This window comes from Microcebus murinus, chromosome 13, assembly GCF_040939455.1.
Source record: "Microcebus murinus isolate Inina chromosome 13, M.murinus_Inina_mat1.0, whole genome shotgun sequence".
Lineage (NCBI taxonomy): Eukaryota > Metazoa > Chordata > Mammalia > Primates > Cheirogaleidae > Microcebus > Microcebus murinus.
The window spans coordinates 20,893,474-20,910,521 of NC_134116.1; the positions used below are offsets into that span (position 1 = coordinate 20,893,474).

The 17,048-nt window shown below is 40.8% G+C and overlaps 2 protein-coding genes across 7 annotated transcripts in view; one reads left to right on the forward strand and one right to left on the reverse strand.

Annotated features, from left to right (window-relative positions):
- The window catches only part of DZIP1 (DAZ interacting zinc finger protein 1), a 63,834-nt gene extending 57,975 nt beyond the window's left edge, over positions 1-5,859 (forward strand). For 3 of the 4 annotated variants that reach the window (XM_076009338.1, XM_076009337.1, XM_076009335.1), the window contains 4 exons: positions 446-636; positions 1,851-1,984; positions 3,221-3,407; positions 5,514-5,859. In XM_076009338.1, the coding sequence (XP_075865453.1) occupies positions 446-636; positions 1,851-1,984; positions 3,221-3,407; positions 5,514-5,593 (592 nt within the window). In that variant the 3' untranslated portion in view covers positions 5,594-5,859. The remainder of the gene's footprint in view (positions 1-445; positions 637-1,850; positions 1,985-3,220; positions 3,408-5,513) is intronic. The other variant, XM_076009336.1, reaches the window with a different exon arrangement.
- Positions 5,860-9,173: 3,314 nt separating this feature from the next.
- Positions 9,174-17,048, reverse strand: part of CLDN10 (claudin 10) — a 125,963-nt gene continuing 118,088 nt past the window's right edge. For all 3 annotated transcript variants that reach the window (XM_012769739.2, XM_012769740.3, XM_012769738.3), the window contains exons 4-5: positions 10,091-10,198; positions 9,174-9,516 (exon numbers count right to left, since the gene is read on the reverse strand). In XM_012769739.2, the coding sequence (XP_012625193.1) occupies positions 9,396-9,516; positions 10,091-10,198 (229 nt within the window). In that variant the 3' untranslated portion in view covers positions 9,174-9,395. The remainder of the gene's footprint in view (positions 9,517-10,090; positions 10,199-17,048) is intronic.

The window sequence follows — 17,048 nt, forward strand, 5'->3', positions numbered from 1 at the left end:
CACTTTAAAATGAGGGTGATAATTCGTGTGATAACACAAATGAGATTGTGTACATAAAAGCAGGTGCAGTATAAAAGTAAGTTATCAGTAATTACACTATTTTAAAAGATGGAGTAGTTTTACTGAGGAAAATGTTTTTCTTCCCCTGAGTAATATTTTTCTCAGGTGTCTAAAAGCCAACACTACTAATAACATACACACTTGGGTTCAGAGGAGAAAGGTCGTAACTTCAGCCCGCTTAGATAAATCCGCCCCATGGCCGGCAGAACTTCAGCCTTGTGCCTCGCCGCCATCTTGGCTGGGGCCGCGCAGGCATTTGTTCTTTCTCCTGCTCACTGGCAATTACCCCAGAAAGTTCCCGCCACTTGAAGAGGCTGATCATTTATAAATCCTGAAACTTAAGAAAACAGCACCCCCACCCCCGTCTCTGTTTCGATTCGTGTAGGTCCCCTCCCTTCAGCTCAGAGGAGGAGCAGGAGGAGGACAACCTCGTCCAGACCTATGTGTGCCCAGACCTGCTTCCCCTGCAGCCGCCTCAGAGCTCGGGAAGGAACGCCGCCGCCGCCGCCAAGAGTGACACGGACTGGACCACGGGGAGTGAAATGGAGGACTCGGATGCTTCTCCCAAGCCCACGGGTGAGCTTTTGTCACTGGACAACCTTGCGGACATTTTATTTAGGACGGTCGTCCTCACGCGGGCGCACCACGCTCCGGGAGCGTGAGCGGGCAGAGCGCGCGCGGGGGAACGCCGGGGCTGCTCCCGAGGGCGCGGCCGGCCGGGGACGGCCACCAACCGCCCGGAAGTGGGAGGGAGGAGAGGAGGGAGGTGGGGACGCCACGGACTGGGCGGCTAAACGACAGAGACTTAATTCTCTCACAGTTCTGGAGGCCGAAGTCCAAAATCAAGGTGTGGGCAGGGTTGGTTCCACACGAGGGCTGCGAGGGAAGGAGCCGCTCTGTCCGTTGTCCTTGGCTTGTCTTCTCCCTGTGCGTCTTCACATCCTCCTCCCCCGACGCCTGCATCTCTGTTCAAACCTTCCGTTTGTATGAGGTCACTGGTCGTGGAGGACTAGGGCCCACCTGAATCACCTCACTTTATCCTGATGACCTCCGTAAAGGCTCTGTCTCCAAATAAGGTCGCCTTCTAAAGTACTGGGGTTAGGACTTCAACGCGTGAGTTTGGGGGGGACACGACACAACCTCTAACACTGGGTGACTGTGAGAAGAGCTGCTCTAATACACGGAGCCTCCTCTCAGAGCTGGGATAATTCTAAAAGGAAAACAAAGTCCCGGTCCGTGACAGCAGATAATCTACTGAAGAGAAGTGGAGGTGATGGGACTTTTTAAAAAAAAAAAGAAAGAAAGAAAGAAAAGAAATTCTGCTTAATTCAGTTTTTTAATAATATATTTTAAACATATCGGTTGTAATTAATTTATTATACTGTAAATAATTTGTATATACCATGTAGTTATATAATTATATAAAATGCAAGTGATTCATTTAAAAATAATTCATATTGCCTTTGAAAATACCCATATGAATATTCCATTCATGCAGGTTACCTCACTGAAATTAAAGTTTCTGACCACATACTTGAATGAGATCAGCCTTCTTTGATTTAAAATGAAAACTTTATAGCTCCTAATCTGCAGGATCATGATTTTTTTTTTTTTTGAGAAATTAAAAGTGTTTAACTCTTTTTCCACAAACCCAAAATACATCACTTGATTTTATTTTAATCATGTGCAAGGCTTGTACTCTTTCAAAACTGCCCTTTAGGTTATTTTGGAAATGAAATAGATACAATTTTTTAAAATCTGTACTTGACTAATTTCTATTGATCTTATAGGGACCTCCATTAAAATACAAACTGAAAAAGTTGAAAAGATGGCTTCAAATCACATAATTGTGAATAAACCAGTTGGTGGGATTAATGCTGCTCAGGTCTTTACCAAAAAAGAAGAATTACAAGAAGAACTAAAGGTGAAATCACTTTTACTTGCTAAACATACATAAAGTCATCTTTTAACAAATTATTAAATGATTGCAACTTTTGTAGTGAAATATGAAACAAAGATAATTAGTTACCATAGTAGAGGTTGAGATTTTCACCTTGTATTATTTTCAGTATTGCATTTCTTTCTATTCCATAGAGAATCAAAGATATTGGAGCAATAACTGGTAATATATAATATTTATATCACGTTTTACAGGTTTTCAAAGTCCTGCCACATGTATTATTTGATGCTTGCAGATACCAGATGGCTTGTATGAAGAAACTTGTGACTGGCTTCCAGTAGTCATCACTCTTTGCTTCATTTTTCACTTAAATTAGATGTAATTCTTATCCTGTTTATCTATAGAGTACAGAGGTTGTTTTTTGGTTTTTTGTTCGTTTTTGTTGTTTTTTCCAGAGACAACGTCTCACTTGCCCAGGCTGGAGTGCAGTGGCAGGATCATACTAACTGTAACCTCAAACACCTGGCTCGAGGAATCCCCCTATCTCAGTAGCTAGGACTACAGGCATTTACCACCACGCCCAACTAATTTAAAAAAAATTTTTTTTTTTTTTTTTGTAGAGATGGGGTCTTGCTATGTTGCTAAGGCTGGTCTCAAACTCCTAGGTTCAAGTGAACTTCCCACCTTGGCCTCCCAAAGTGCTGGGACTACAGGTGTCAGCCACCACACCCAGCCCAGAGTACTTTTTCAAACTACTTTTATCAGTTAGTGCTATTTGTGTACACAAGCCAAAATGACAAAAAGTCATGTGATGTTCGAAAGAGAGCTAACTCAATCTTCCTTTAGAAAGGACTTGGTAGAAATGTGCGCTCTTTCCAGGGAGGCCTGTTTCTGCTGTGTCCTTGTTTGATGTATCCCATAGTTAGGTGCCGTGTTATCACAGAGCTAAGAGCCTAAAGCACACCTTGCTCTTACTCCCTTATCCTTATAATGCGGTCTTTCTAGAATATTCTAAATTCATGATTGGAAACATATTTCCAAGGCAAGAAACGAAAAGGAGACAGATGATTCCCTCAGTTTTCAAAACACTGACTTCCAAATCCATTTCATTGCCCTGCAGAAATGACCAGGTGTGGAATCCTTGGTAGTTCCCCCTTCTTATCTTACCGTTCAGCGCAGCTGCTCCGTCTGACCAACAAAAAGGGGGAAAGGCACCGTTTCTTTAAGAAATGTTCACTATTCTCCATGTATCTCTTCTAGTGCACAGATGTGGACGACGACGACTGGGACATATCATCCTTAGAGGAAGAAAAATCTTTGGGGAAAAAAACTGGCCAAGAACCTCCACCACCTATGAAGCATGAATCAAATTCCAGTCAAGTGCCAAGTGCCTGGGGCCCATTTAATCCTAAAGGACCAAAGGGAGAAGGTTTGGGCTTTAATTCTGGTTAGTTGTTTCATCTTCATAAATGTCTAATTGACCATCCTATGCTAATACATCATCAGATAAAAGCACCATGCTGATGCTTTATGTTATTTTAATAAGGTCTGGATATGTATAATTTACTGACATGTATATATTTACTAATTATTTTTATTTAGTTTTAGGCCTAATCTTTAGTCTTTAAAAAATTTTTATATAATTTTATTTTTAGAGATGGGGTCTGGCTTTGTTGCCCAGAATGGTCTTAAACCCCTGAGCTCAATCAATCCTCCTGTCTCAGCCTCCTGGGTATCTGAGACTACAGGTGCAATACAGCACACCCAGCTTTATATATATATTTTTTAAATGTCCATAGAAATATTTTCTAGATGGAGATGCCCCATAGGAATTAAAATTTCTGATCATATACCTGAAATGAGACCATACTTCCAGCAGTCTTCCTATATTCTTCTGTCTTCCCTATCAAATATTTTTCTTTCTTTTCTTCCGAGGGAAGTTTTTCTTGTTGCTTTGTGGTCAGAGGGATGAGTTCTAAATGAAATCATTTGCTGAGATGATTTTCGCATATCCACCTAGTCTAGAGCCTGGATAAGCCCAAAAACTTAACTCTCAGTAGATTTAATTTGTAAAATTAGACAATTGTAACTTTTTTTATCAAAGTAATTCTTGCACATGATGAAAGCCAAGTTGTACAGAGGCTTCTCTGAACCTCCCCTCACCACCTTCACGCCTCTGGCAGGCACCTCATGTCGCTCAGTAGTGGCCTCATACTGCTCTTTCTTGATTCATCAACTTCAGATATAACTGTTAATGTCCTGCTAAGACAGATGGGGACTTGCCTTATCTTCACCACCCTCTGTAGCTCTCACGCCCCCTTCACTATTTTTGTACCACCATTTGTCATTTTAAATCAATACGTGCACATCACCACATTTGCTCGTTCCATCTTCAGCAGTATCTCTCACACCCCCTTTGTAAGATGAGCCATTGCCACCTCTGTCCTTCACACTACTGTTTCCTCCCACCAACACATCTGCTGCACCTTAATTGCCACACTCCACTTACAACCTGGCTGTCACATAACCACCATGAAGTTATCTGTGCTGAGCCTGGAGATCGACTCTGATTATTGAAAACCAGAAAACCACGTTTGTGTTGCAGACTCTTAAATACACGGATCACGAGGATGCCCCAAGTACATCTCCTATCTCTTCCCCCAACACCATGACCCCTTGAATGGAATTCTGTGTGTGCACTCTACGATTTCAGTGGCTCGAAATCATGGCACTTTTTAATTAGCTTCACTTTTAAGTCCATCTACTCTAGAAAATCTGTTTTTAGCAGGTAATCTCTACTTGGCCTGACATTAATAATTTCATTCTTCTCTCTTTACTGACTCACTCTTAGTAAGGACAACACAGATGTACTGAGCACTTTGAACACCCAGGCCCCCTGCTGAGTGCTGGCGAAGGAGGATGTGTGGCCCCTGCTGCCCAGGAGCTTATATGTTGCAGGGGGCAAGTTCACATCCAGGGGTCCTGTGAGTGAATCCTAGAGATGTGGCCAATTCATAATCATGGTTGGATTCTACAGTAGCCTCCTACATAGCTCCTGGGGGCTGGGCGGGGGGGGGGGGGGGGGGGATTTGTGAACAGATTCAGACACTGAGTGATAAATGACAATATGAAATTGTCATTGTCCTCTTTGGCAAGGCGCGGTGGGTCACGCCTGATCCTAGTACTCTGGGAGGCCGAGGTGGGCGGATCGCTCAAGGTCAGGAGTTCGAGACCAGCCTGAGTAAGAGCGAGACCCCGTCTCTACTAAAAATAGAAAGAAATTAATTGGCAACTAAAAATATGTAGAAAAAATTACCCAGGCATGCCTATAGACCCAGCTACTCAGGAGGCTGAGGCAGGAGGATTACTTGAGCCTAGGAGTTTGAGGTTGCTGTGAGCTAGGCCGACACCACGGCACCCTAGGCCAGGCAACAAAATGCGACTCTGTCTCCAAAAAAAAAAAAAGAAAAGAAATTACAGATTTCTACAGCTGAGCCATGTGCTTGTTTAATCACTGGGGCCTTCTCTTCCTCTTCGTCCCTCTTCCCAACAGGACTTCAAGAAAATGAATCAAGCGCATTAAAAAGCAACCTGGTAACTGTGATTGATTGGAGTGACTCTTCAGATGTATAATTATAATTCCACACACCAGAAGATCTTTCCAGAAACCAACAGTATTTGAGTAACCTGCCTACACAATTCTAGTGCTCCTGTCTGACAGTGTTTCCCACAATAACAAGGAAGCCAATTCAAAGAACAAGGGTCTCTTTAATGGCACCTGATACAGTATTGAAAAACAAATTGTCAACAGTATTTTGAAGCTTATAAAGGTATTTAAGACTTCTGCTTAAAAATAACCTGTCGTTGAAGTCATAAAAAGTTTTTTCTTCAGAATGGTACTCTAGTGTTAATTGGGTTTTTTTTCCAACTAACTTTTTTTTTTAACTTACAGCAGGGTTTGGTTTGAATTATTAAAACTTTTAAAACATATTTTCTCATGTATATTGTCACATTGGAAGTGTTTATCTTATAAAATTCTGTTAGTACCCTTTAAATTGAATTAGTGGAATCAGACTGGTTATTTTTCTTATAGAAGTTTAGAATTATAACAATGTAGCGAGGTCCATGTCAAACACATTTTTCCTGAAGCAACTTTAGCATAATCACCTTTGAGCCACTGTTAGCATGTTGCTATTAAATTTATTTTCTGTAGCATAATCTTTATCTTGGATATTTTAGGAATAACATCTAGCTATTTTAAATGCCTATTTATCAGAACATGAATAGAAAAAATGAGTCATTACTGAATTCGTATTTGTATGTAGTTTTTTTTATTTTTTAAAATATCCGACCCATACTATAAAATACCTCAAAACTAATTTAGCTATATTCTTGAACAATGACATTGTCAAAGGTCAGAAAATTAATACAAACTGTTTTTTGCATTTTTTATTACGTTGTGGTACTATCTGTACTCTGTTTCCAGGAAAAAGTAACATTTTAAAAACTAACTTGTTGGATTTTGGATCTCTCTTCATTTGTCAACCTTTTCAGTAAAGCCCTCCATCACATCATTGTGACTGTGGCTGAGTTATTAGAAATGATTTCTGTGTTAAATTTATACTAATTAGGGGACTTAACTAAACAAAAAGCTTGCCTTGGAATCCATGCCATATAACATGCTAACCTAACTAGAACAAATCCTTGTCTGTTTCTACCTCCCATCCCCAGGGTCCTTTTTACTGGTAGCCCATCCCACCCTCCAAAAAAAATCCTTCCAGCTCCCCACAAGGGCCATTTCATGCAAATATCCTCACTTTATATTCATGTTTCTACAAGCTTGAGTAAAAGCTGACTCAGATTTTCATGCAGTAGGACAGAGATAAGCAGTCTACAAAAATGTACCATGCCTAATATGGCCCATGGGTCACTTGGTTCATTCTGTTATTTATTCAACAAATATTTATTGAACCACTTGGTTTTGTTCTGTTAATTTTTTATTTTTAGAGACAGGGTATCACTCTCTCACCCAGGCCGGAGTGTTCTGTTGTAAATACACATTCGTTCATTTAGTCACAGTTTAGAGATGTAATTATAGTTATAATCCTTTTTTTTTTTTTTGAGACAGTGTCTCGCTTTGTTGCCTAGGCTAGAGTGAGTGCCGTGGCGTCAGCCTAGCTCACAGCAACCTCAAACTCCTGGGCTCAAACAATCCTTCTGCCTCAGCCTCCCAAGTAGCTGGGACTACAGGCATGTGCCACCATGCCCGGCTAATTTTTTCTATATATATTAGTTGGCCAATTAATTTCTTTCTATTTATAGTAGAGACGGGGGTCTCACTCTTGCTCAGGCTGGTTTCAAACTCCTGACCTCGAGCAATCCGCCCGCCTTGGCCTCCCAGAGAGCTAGGATTACAGGCATGAGCCACCGCGCCCGGCCTTCCTTTTCTTAAAGATGTGAGAAACTGAAAGTTATTGGGTAACTCGCCAAAGGCCATGAAACTAGGAAGTAACAAGAGCAGGCTTTAAGCCAGGTCTATATTCTAAGTTCTGTGTCTGCCACATCTTCATTCCTAAGTGGAGAGGCTTGGGGAAACATAAGGAATTTCCACTAGGTAAATCCAGTGTTTAAGTCACTATGTCTGTGTCATAAAAGCCACTCCTATAACCTATCTGCTTAGTCTCTATCATTTTTTTCTATTAGATTTGGTTTGTTCATTTTTCTTTGGACCGGGTTACTTTATACTGCCCCTCACTGATGGCCAGCTCACATGTTTCTGGACACTTCACCCTCAACACTCCCTAAATTCTTAAGTATAATCTAAGTATTATCTTCACCAGGTCAGCTCTGAATAAAAAAATTTCTTGCAAACACACACCCACATAGCCCTGTCCCACACTGGCCTGCAGCACCTAACCTACCCTTATGTCTTTCAGTTCATTAGCATCTCTGCAAAAGAGATTTCAAATATTATCATGGCATAGAATTTTTTAATTTCATTTTTTTAACAAACTTGTTCATTTCCTTTTTTTCCCATTGAGCACTTCTGAAGAATGCGATTTTCCTTTTAAGTCTTTCACACTTCAGGGAAATATATTCACCCATGTTGTGATTCGTATTGGATAGTTTCTTATTCAAAGATAATGCAGATTCTAATTCTTATCCACATCGTGAAACTACATATATTATCCTACATCATCCTGGTTCAAATGACTGGTTTCGTCACTACTAGGTGGCAACTACTTAAGATCTTTGCTCTCATTTCCTTCTCTGTAAGTGCAAGTGGAAACAGGGACCTCACACGATGGCCGTGGGGGTGAGTCAGGGCATTCAAGGTGTGTACTAACTGCAGTCACTCTTGCCCTCGTGGGCATGTTATATAGAATGGCTCTAGGAATAAATCTGTGCCTTTGTTCAGAAATCCCTAGAGCAACTTGCGTGTCTTGAAAGATGGCAAATGTCTCAATGACCCGGTTACTTCCATAAACAGGACCTGTGGGACATGCTGGACCTCAGCCCATCAGTCCAGAGAGAAGTAGGTACCACGTGGGCTCCAGAGGCAACCACAACCAACGTCCCTTGCCCAAGGCCTGCCTCAGGACTCTGCTTTCTGTGCCAGAGAGGCCTAAGCCGTCACTTAAGGTGGATGTGCCACATGAAGGACAGTCACATCTTGGTCCCATCAGCCCCTCCTCGAGCAGTCAGAATGAATTACAGTCATGAAAGACAGGTGTCAGGAACTAGAAGTCCATTTCCAGCCAGTAAAGTATCCATTAACATGGACACCTTTTGAGGAATATACTGTTCTCAGTGGTAAACAGTATTTACCACTGCTAGCCAACATTTACTAAATGCTTATTATAGTTTTTTGCTATTGGAACTTGTAAAGGAAGTAATAAAACCTGTGTCTGTATAATGTAAACTCTCCCCAAAGCATCTTTATAGCATTATACTTCCCCACCAGGCAGAAAGGAAATGAAGCATCCATGTGGGCAAGGTCCAACCAAGGTCAAAGCAAAGCCAGCTACAGCCATTCATGCCATTCATAAGACACCCCTCTTTATATACCTTTCTAATCTATGAATGAAAAGAAACAAGGAATGGGGACAAAGACTGCTATGTATGAATGATTAAAAAGGCTAGATCATGAATACTTGAACCTTTGGTACTAAATGCTTTACATCTTCTACAAATGTATAAAATATATTACAAATCTTGTAAATAACCGGTTTATTTTTTATAGAAAGCCACAACAGAAAATGATTAGTATACAACTATGTAAGAACATTTACATCCATACAATCAACAAATTCTTCAAATTCGTATTTTAAAAATAGTTTGAGTGTTAATTATAGGAGGGCCTTGATGGGATCATTTTGTGAACAGTTCATTTTCACAACAACCTCAAGACACAGCTTGCCAGCAGAGAGCTCTTCTAGACATAAGCATTTTTGTCGAACTGTTTTGAAGGGCTTGTGGTTTTAAAATCTTCTCCGCCATGATACTTCGTCCGAGAAGACATGACGGATGTGGCCCCGTTGTAAGCGTACCCCATTCTGAAAGGCAAGACACAGTTTGGTAGGTTCTATTCCGCACATAGGGCAAACAAAAAATGGGAAAATACTGTCTCTGCCTGTCTCTGTCAACAGCCAAGTTTAAATCTTGCTCTTTCTTAGCTTTCTTCCTTCCTCTGGCCCTGAGAAGTACTTCAGTGTCATTTCTGAATAGCTGGTGTGACAAAGAATCTCTGTAGAAGAAACTCATGGCTTGTTCACTTATTCAGTTATTCCCTTTCAAAACCATTTTTTCAAACTCATTTTCCTGGAACCTAGGAGACTTGGTAGTGACCTTCATCAACAATTCCTGCCTATACGAAAATTATGATGAGGCCAGAATGAAGAATGTGCCCTTGTATTTAGACCCATATTTCTACTTATAGAAACACCTTTAAAATATAATAATGATGAGCCCTTTTAAAAAAAGTTATATAAAACTATATTCTTAACTTTTACCAATTCTGGGTTTTTTAAGTTTCTAAGAATCATATAAATGATCTATAATTTGTCCCACATATAATGATTTAAAATAGCATTGTATTTTTTAAGAGGTAACTTTTGTCTCTTTTCATACCTGGGTGTTTTGTTGTTGTCAGATATTGAAAAGCAAAATATGACACCACCGATTATGCAGAGTGAGGCTCCTGCCCATCCAATAAACAGAGCAGCTCCTAATTCATACCTGCGAGAAAGTATTACAGCTTACTTATTTGGGGAGTAAACAGTATTTACCACTGCTAGCCAACATTTACTAAATGCTTATTATAATTTTTTGCTATTGGAACTTGTAAAGGAAGTAATAACACCTGTGTCTGTATAGTGTAAACTCTCCCCAAAGTGTCTTTATAGCATTATACCTTCCCAACTGGCAGAAAGGAAATGAAGCATCCACGCAGGCAAGGTCCAAGGTCAAAGCAAAGCCAGCTACAGTTCGATTTCCTGACTCCTATAGCATCTTTACTCAGCATCTTTCCTTGGGGCTTAACCTCACCAGGCAGGGTAAATTAGGCAGACTGTAGTTACAAAACAAAAGCTCGCTTTTGCTTTTGTTTTAGTTCAATTAAGTAAATGTTTATGTATTATTTTATTTTATTTTATTTTTTTTGAGACAGAGTCTCGATTTGTCGCCCAGGCTAGAGTGAGTGCCGTGGCGTCAGCCTAGCTCACAGCAACCTCAAACTCCTGGGCTCAAGCGATCCTCCTGCCTCAGCCTCCCAAGTAGCTGGGACTACAGGCATGGGCCACCATGCCCAGCTAATTTTTTCTATATATATATTAGTTGGGCAATTAATTTCTTTTTATTTATAGTAGAGGTGGGGTCTCGCTCTTGCTCAGGCTGGTTTCGAACTCCTGAACTCGAGCAATCCGCCCGCCTCGGCCTCCTAGAGAGCTAGGACTATAGGCGTGAGCCACCGCGCCCAGCCGAAGTAAATGTTTATTAAGCACCTGCCACGTGCAAATCATGGTGCGGGTGCCCATAAAGGGTCAGGGAAAGAAACAGCGTTGCCTTAACCTATTACTACAATCTCATGGGGAGATGGATGAACAAGAGCTATCACCTAGTGATAAACTGCTATCAAGAATCTCCTAGATGGCAGGCCATAATACTCTGCTGATAACCAGAGCAGGAGCAAAGATCAACAATACAGTCCTTCCTTTGGGGAGGTCACGATACAAAGGCAGGAATACTACTACTGAGAACAAAAGAGTCACTTGCAAGATGTGGAAACAACCCAAGTGCCCATCAGTATATGAGTGGATTAATGAAATGTGGTATATGTATACCATGGAGTACTACTCAGCTGTAAGAAACAATCATGATCTGGCACCTCTTGTATTATCCTGGATAGAGCTGGAGCCCATTCTACTAAGTGAAGTATCACAAGAATGGAAAAATAAGCACCTCATGTACTCACCAGCAAATTGGTATTGACTGATCAACACCTAAGTGCACATATAGTAATAACATTCATCAGGCATTTGGCAGATGGGAGGCAGGAGGAGGGGATGGGCATATACACACACAATGAGTGCGATGCGCACCATCTGGGGAATGGACACGCTTGAAGCTCTGGGGGGGGGGGGCGCCAACGGCAATATACATAACCTAAACATTTGTACCCCCATAATATGCAAAAATTAAAAAAAAAAGTCACTTGCAGTAGAGAACTAAAGGAAATTCTTTTAGTGGAGGAATATTCACCCACAAAAACAAATAAGAAGTGAGAAAAATGTGTTTTCGGTCACCTGCAGATAGAAAGAACATTGGCACTCTTCTACTGCACAGACAACTAAAGGGATGAGCACGACTGAAAAGTTCCATGGGGAGGGCATTATTATAGGACGACTACTCTGCGATTTTATGATACTTTCAAATTTTCTCTATTTTTTTCCCCCTAGAGGTTAGGCTGTCCTCTCTCCCAAAACTATGCGTTAGCATTGCTCTTAGTGTAAATATGCCCTGAAAAAATTGGTCTGAGATTTTTTTTTTTGAGACAGAGTCTCGCTTTGTTGCCCAGGCTAGAGTGAGTGCCATGGTGTCAGCCTAGCTCTCATCAACCTCAAACTCCCGGGCTTAAGCAATCCTTCTGTCTCAGCCTCCTGAGTAGCTGGGACTACAGGCATGCGCCACCATGCCCGGCTAATTTTTTTCTATTTATATTAGTTGGCCAATTAATTTCTTTCTCTGTATAGTAGAGACAGGGTCTTGCTCTTGTTCAGGCTTGTTTCGAACTCCTGACCTCGAGCAATCCGCCCACCTCGGCCTCCCAGAGTGCTAGGATTACAGGCGTGAGCCACCGCGCCCGGCCGATATTTTTTTTTTTTAAATACTGAGCTTTACTAAAATAGGATGCCAGTGCCAGGTATTATAGATTATTATAAAAATGTCTCTAATTATTCCTAGTGGTCAGCTGAGGGATGAAGGTGATAGCAATCGTAAGCACAGCTCTGCATGATGAACTCATTGAAAGGAGCATTACAAATGTGTACACGGTACTGTTGCAAATCGTAGGGTACATTACACAGGCAGTTCAGGAATTGTGTCTACATTAATTTAAACCCTCTCAAAACTTTCACAAGCAATTTAAAAATCATGAGTTTGGCTTATATTAATAACTGGTTCACTTACTGCTTTTTTATACATTTTAATTTTAAGTCACTACATATCAGCTCTATTCCAAGGAAAATACCATTTCCATTTGAATTCCATTGTGAATTATGTCAGAGACAAACATTTAATAAACTGAATTCATTCAGAGATTATTTTAGAGATCTTATATCTACACCAATATTTTTTAAAAATTTGGACGTGAAGGCTTTTGTGTCTGGCTTTTCTCTTTCAGAGACTTTTTCTTCATTCTGTCCAAAGACATGCACTGTACACTTAATCAACAGTGACTTCAAGTCACACTTCTGTGTGTGTCATTTGGCAAAAATGGACTCATATATATATATATATACATATATATAATATATATAAATATCTATAATATAATATATATATATATATTTTTTTTTTAGACAGGGTCTTGCTCTGTCACCCAGACTAGAGTGTAGTGGCGTCATCATAACTCACTGCAACCTCAAACTCCTGGGCTCAAGTGATCCTCCTGCCTCAGCTTCCCGAGTAGCTGGAATTACAGGAGCACACCACCATGCCCGGCTAATTTTTCTATTTTTTGTAGAGACAGGGCCTTGATATGTTGCCCAGGCTGGTCTTGAAGTCCTGGCCTCAAGTGATCCTTTAGCCTCAGCCTCCCAAAGTGCTGGGTCACAGGTATGAGCACCTCGCCCAGCCTGACTCGTACTATTGAAAGACAGGATTGACAGAAAGAACAACATATTATAATAGCTAATTTGTTCACAAGGCACGTCTTTTTTGACATTGATTGGGAGACTTAGTCTCTACCTGGAAAACTTTTTTTCATTTTTGGTAATGTAAGCAGCTGATTTCAACACTTTGGGGAGATTATCCCAATGTCAGACCTGTTGCAGGTCTTTCTTTTGTTAACAATATCCTCCTGGCCCTCGACCAGCTTTCCTACTCAGGAAAAGCACTTGATTACCATCACCAAAGTTTCTTCATTATTCTGAAAAGTTATAAACTTATGTAACACCATAGAGATCCAACACTGTCAGGTTGAGGACAGAGCTTTGTTTATAGAGGAAAATTGTTTTGGGAGAATCTTGGTTGATAGAACTAATCAAAAGCTGCCCGTATGACTATAATCCACTTATGGCATTGAATGTGACTTTAGTAACCAACTAATGGGGACAAATGTACTGCTATCAGAGAAATTAAAACACAGATTAACCACTTAAAACTTCCCCCATAGAAACCATAAAGGTAGTGTTATGATGTCCTCTTAACTACTGGGTGACGTCACTGTCCTCCAGTTGGCTGGCACTCTGGGCTGTTGTCCAAGGCTCTCATTTCATGTTGAGAGGGCTAAGGTTAGACCACACTTGGCGACCTTAATTTTGATGCATTTCATAGTTTCACTCATGTTTCAGCCCAATCACATTCAGAGTAACCCTAAGGAAATTGATTATGGACCATCTCTTATTTTCACCTTCTATGTCTGTCTTCCTTGCACCCATATCCCCATTCTAACTTGAGTTTGCCATCCATGGGGAGCTGATATAGCCTCCCCTGACCACCCCCGTAGAAATGACCCATGCCAGGCATTGTGTCCATCATATGTGCAGGGTGGACAAGAAAAACAGCCCCAGCTCATTGATTTTATAGTCTAGTTGGGGTAGTCAGACATTAAGCAAATAATTATAGTAAGGTGTGATGAAACTTAACTATAGAATTAGAAAAGTATGTTTTTGCCAAGTAAACATTACCACGGTTCTCACATCTTCAATACACACAGATGTGGTTCAAGTAAATGTCCACGGTGACAACAGCTAATATCACTGTCAGCTCATTGCACTAGGACTTTTTTTTGAGTGTGCTAAGATTTTTTTACATATATTACCATATTCAATCTTCATTATAATCCTGAGAGGTAGGTATTACTATCCTCATTTTACAAATGAGGGAACTGAATCTCAGGGAGATTAAATTACTTGTCCCATGATGTCTCAGCTAACTAAATGGTAGAACCAGGATTTAAAATCTGTAACAGTGATTTCAAACCCAAGCTCTTAACTGTCATGCCATCTACCTTTTATGTACATCTTAGCTAAGAAAAAGATTTTATTACTATAAAACCCAATCAATACAATATGTTTTTGGTTGTCATTTCAGAAAGATGTGAGTTTTCTCTCTCTCTCTCTCTCTCTCTCTCTCTCAGGCTCATTAAGTTCTCAGTGGCTCAAAGGCTCCAGGGCACGGAATTTTTTCTGAATGCCCTTGGGCTGCCTTTTCACCCAGCACAAAAAGAGGTGAGGGTACCAATTAAAAATCAGGGCAGGCTGAAGCCGGAAAGAGGAAAGAGCAGCCCCTCCAAAAAACAAAAAACTGTTTTAACAAATGAAAGCACCTCATCCTTTTAAGATCTCCAGAGAAGTGAAAGTGAAGTGACCTTGCTGAAGGTCACAGAGCTTGGAGCCAGGTTGTTTGCCATCCAAAAAACCTGGTAGTGTTTTTTTCCAAACATATTGTCCTCATCCTCATTTTAATTAGGAGCGATAGCCAAAATAAATATTCTAGTCCCCCTAAAGCAACCAAATATGTTTATATGTTTTTTTCAAAATTTAAAATCTAGCAAGTACACCATGTATTATCAATGTTAACATTTCAAAATTGAATTCCATTAGTCTAACTTAAACTTATTCTTCAACGCATAGGCTTATAAAATCCAGGTCTATATAAGTGGATGAATCAACTTTATATAAATAAATATCCTGTAGGAGTTATCTACATTCCCCTCAAATACTTCCCATGCTTTTGGGGTCCCAGTTACACAGGGCACCTGCCCACCTCGTGTACCTCTCTGAGGCTGCCACAGCCTCCCCTGTGCTAACAGCTCTCTCCCACTGCCTGGCCAGTGCCACAGGACTTCCCACCCAACGTGTTCCAGGAGACTTGCAAAATAGTGGCAGGTGCCTCCCAAATGGTGGCTAAAAGCAAAAAAAAAAAAAAAAATTGCTTTTCTGGGGCAAGATTATAAGACATGCATGCATTATCTTTCTATGTGCTATGATTTTTCATTAGGGTAGTTTAGAATTCTAGAAATTGCTTATATTAATAACAGGTAATATTGATTGATTACCTACCATGTGTTACTGTGGTGGGTGTAAGGCTGGTGGCGACCCCCTTCTCTCCCTAGATCAATAAAGAAAAGGCTCATGACACCCCACCCGCCAAGGACAAAACTGTCAGACCCCGCTGAAAGGAACGACACCCAGATGTCCACCCGGATAAGAAAGTTTTGGCTCCTGATCCTGCAAATACCGCCAGCCCCTCCTATTTCTCAATGACCACCAAAGGTCACCCCAGCTCTTCCCACCAAAAGTCCCTAGTCCAGCCCAAAGGGTATAAAAGCCTGCACTCCCTTCAAGCAAGGGTGACTTCTGGGGCTCCCCTCTCTTGGGGCCCCAGAACCTTGTCTGGGAGCACTAAATAAAGCCACGTGGTTTGGCCCCACTCTTTCTCTTTCTCTGTCTGTTTCTTTTGCCGCCGAAAAACCTTACAATGGGTACTCTATAAATGTTCTTTTCTTTTTCTTTTTTAAAATGAACATGTCTCAAAGATGTTATTTAACTCATTAACTAATTAGGAAGCAGAAAGATGTTACAAATCATTCAAAGGTAAATTCAAGAAACATGTTTAGGCGATCAGGAATGCTGAAATGAATTTTACAAATACATGTAAAACTGGTATATTTAGAGAGACTGATATATATATATAAATATATTATTCCTTCTGTTTAACTGATATTTCATGTCATTTGACCATCTCCCCAATATGTTATTTTCCTTAATCCTCTTAACATTCAGAACAGGAGGCACTACAATCTCTGTTATCCAGTAAAGGCAATTGCATCTTACTGAAGATCACGGAGGAACAAAAGGCAAGGCCAGGGCCAGCATCCGAGCTGGGCCAAACTCTACAATCTCATCGTCTTCCTCTCTGCCACCTGCCTCTCTAACAGTGTGTAAAGTGATCCCTGAGTGTCATCATGGGAGTTCTAATTCTTGCCAATTATTCATGGAAATTTAAAAACCATCCACAGTTTGGCTAAATATGATGTTAGCCAAAGTAAAATGTAACTTAAAAGAAACATCTCATGTCCCCAAAGTTATATAGTCCAGTTCAAAACAAATCTCAAAAACAAATCCCGGCCAGGTGCAGTGGCTCACACCTGTAATCCTAGCACTCTGGGAGGTTAAAGCGGGAGGATCACTTGAGCTCAGGAGCTTGAGACCAGCGTGAGCAACATAGCAAGACTCTGTCTCTACAAAAAATAGAAAAATTAGCCAGGCATGGTGGCTTGTACCTGTAGTTCCAGCTATTTGGGAGGCTGAGGCAGAAGGATCACTGGAGCCCAGGAGCCGGAGGTTGTAGTGAGCTATGATGA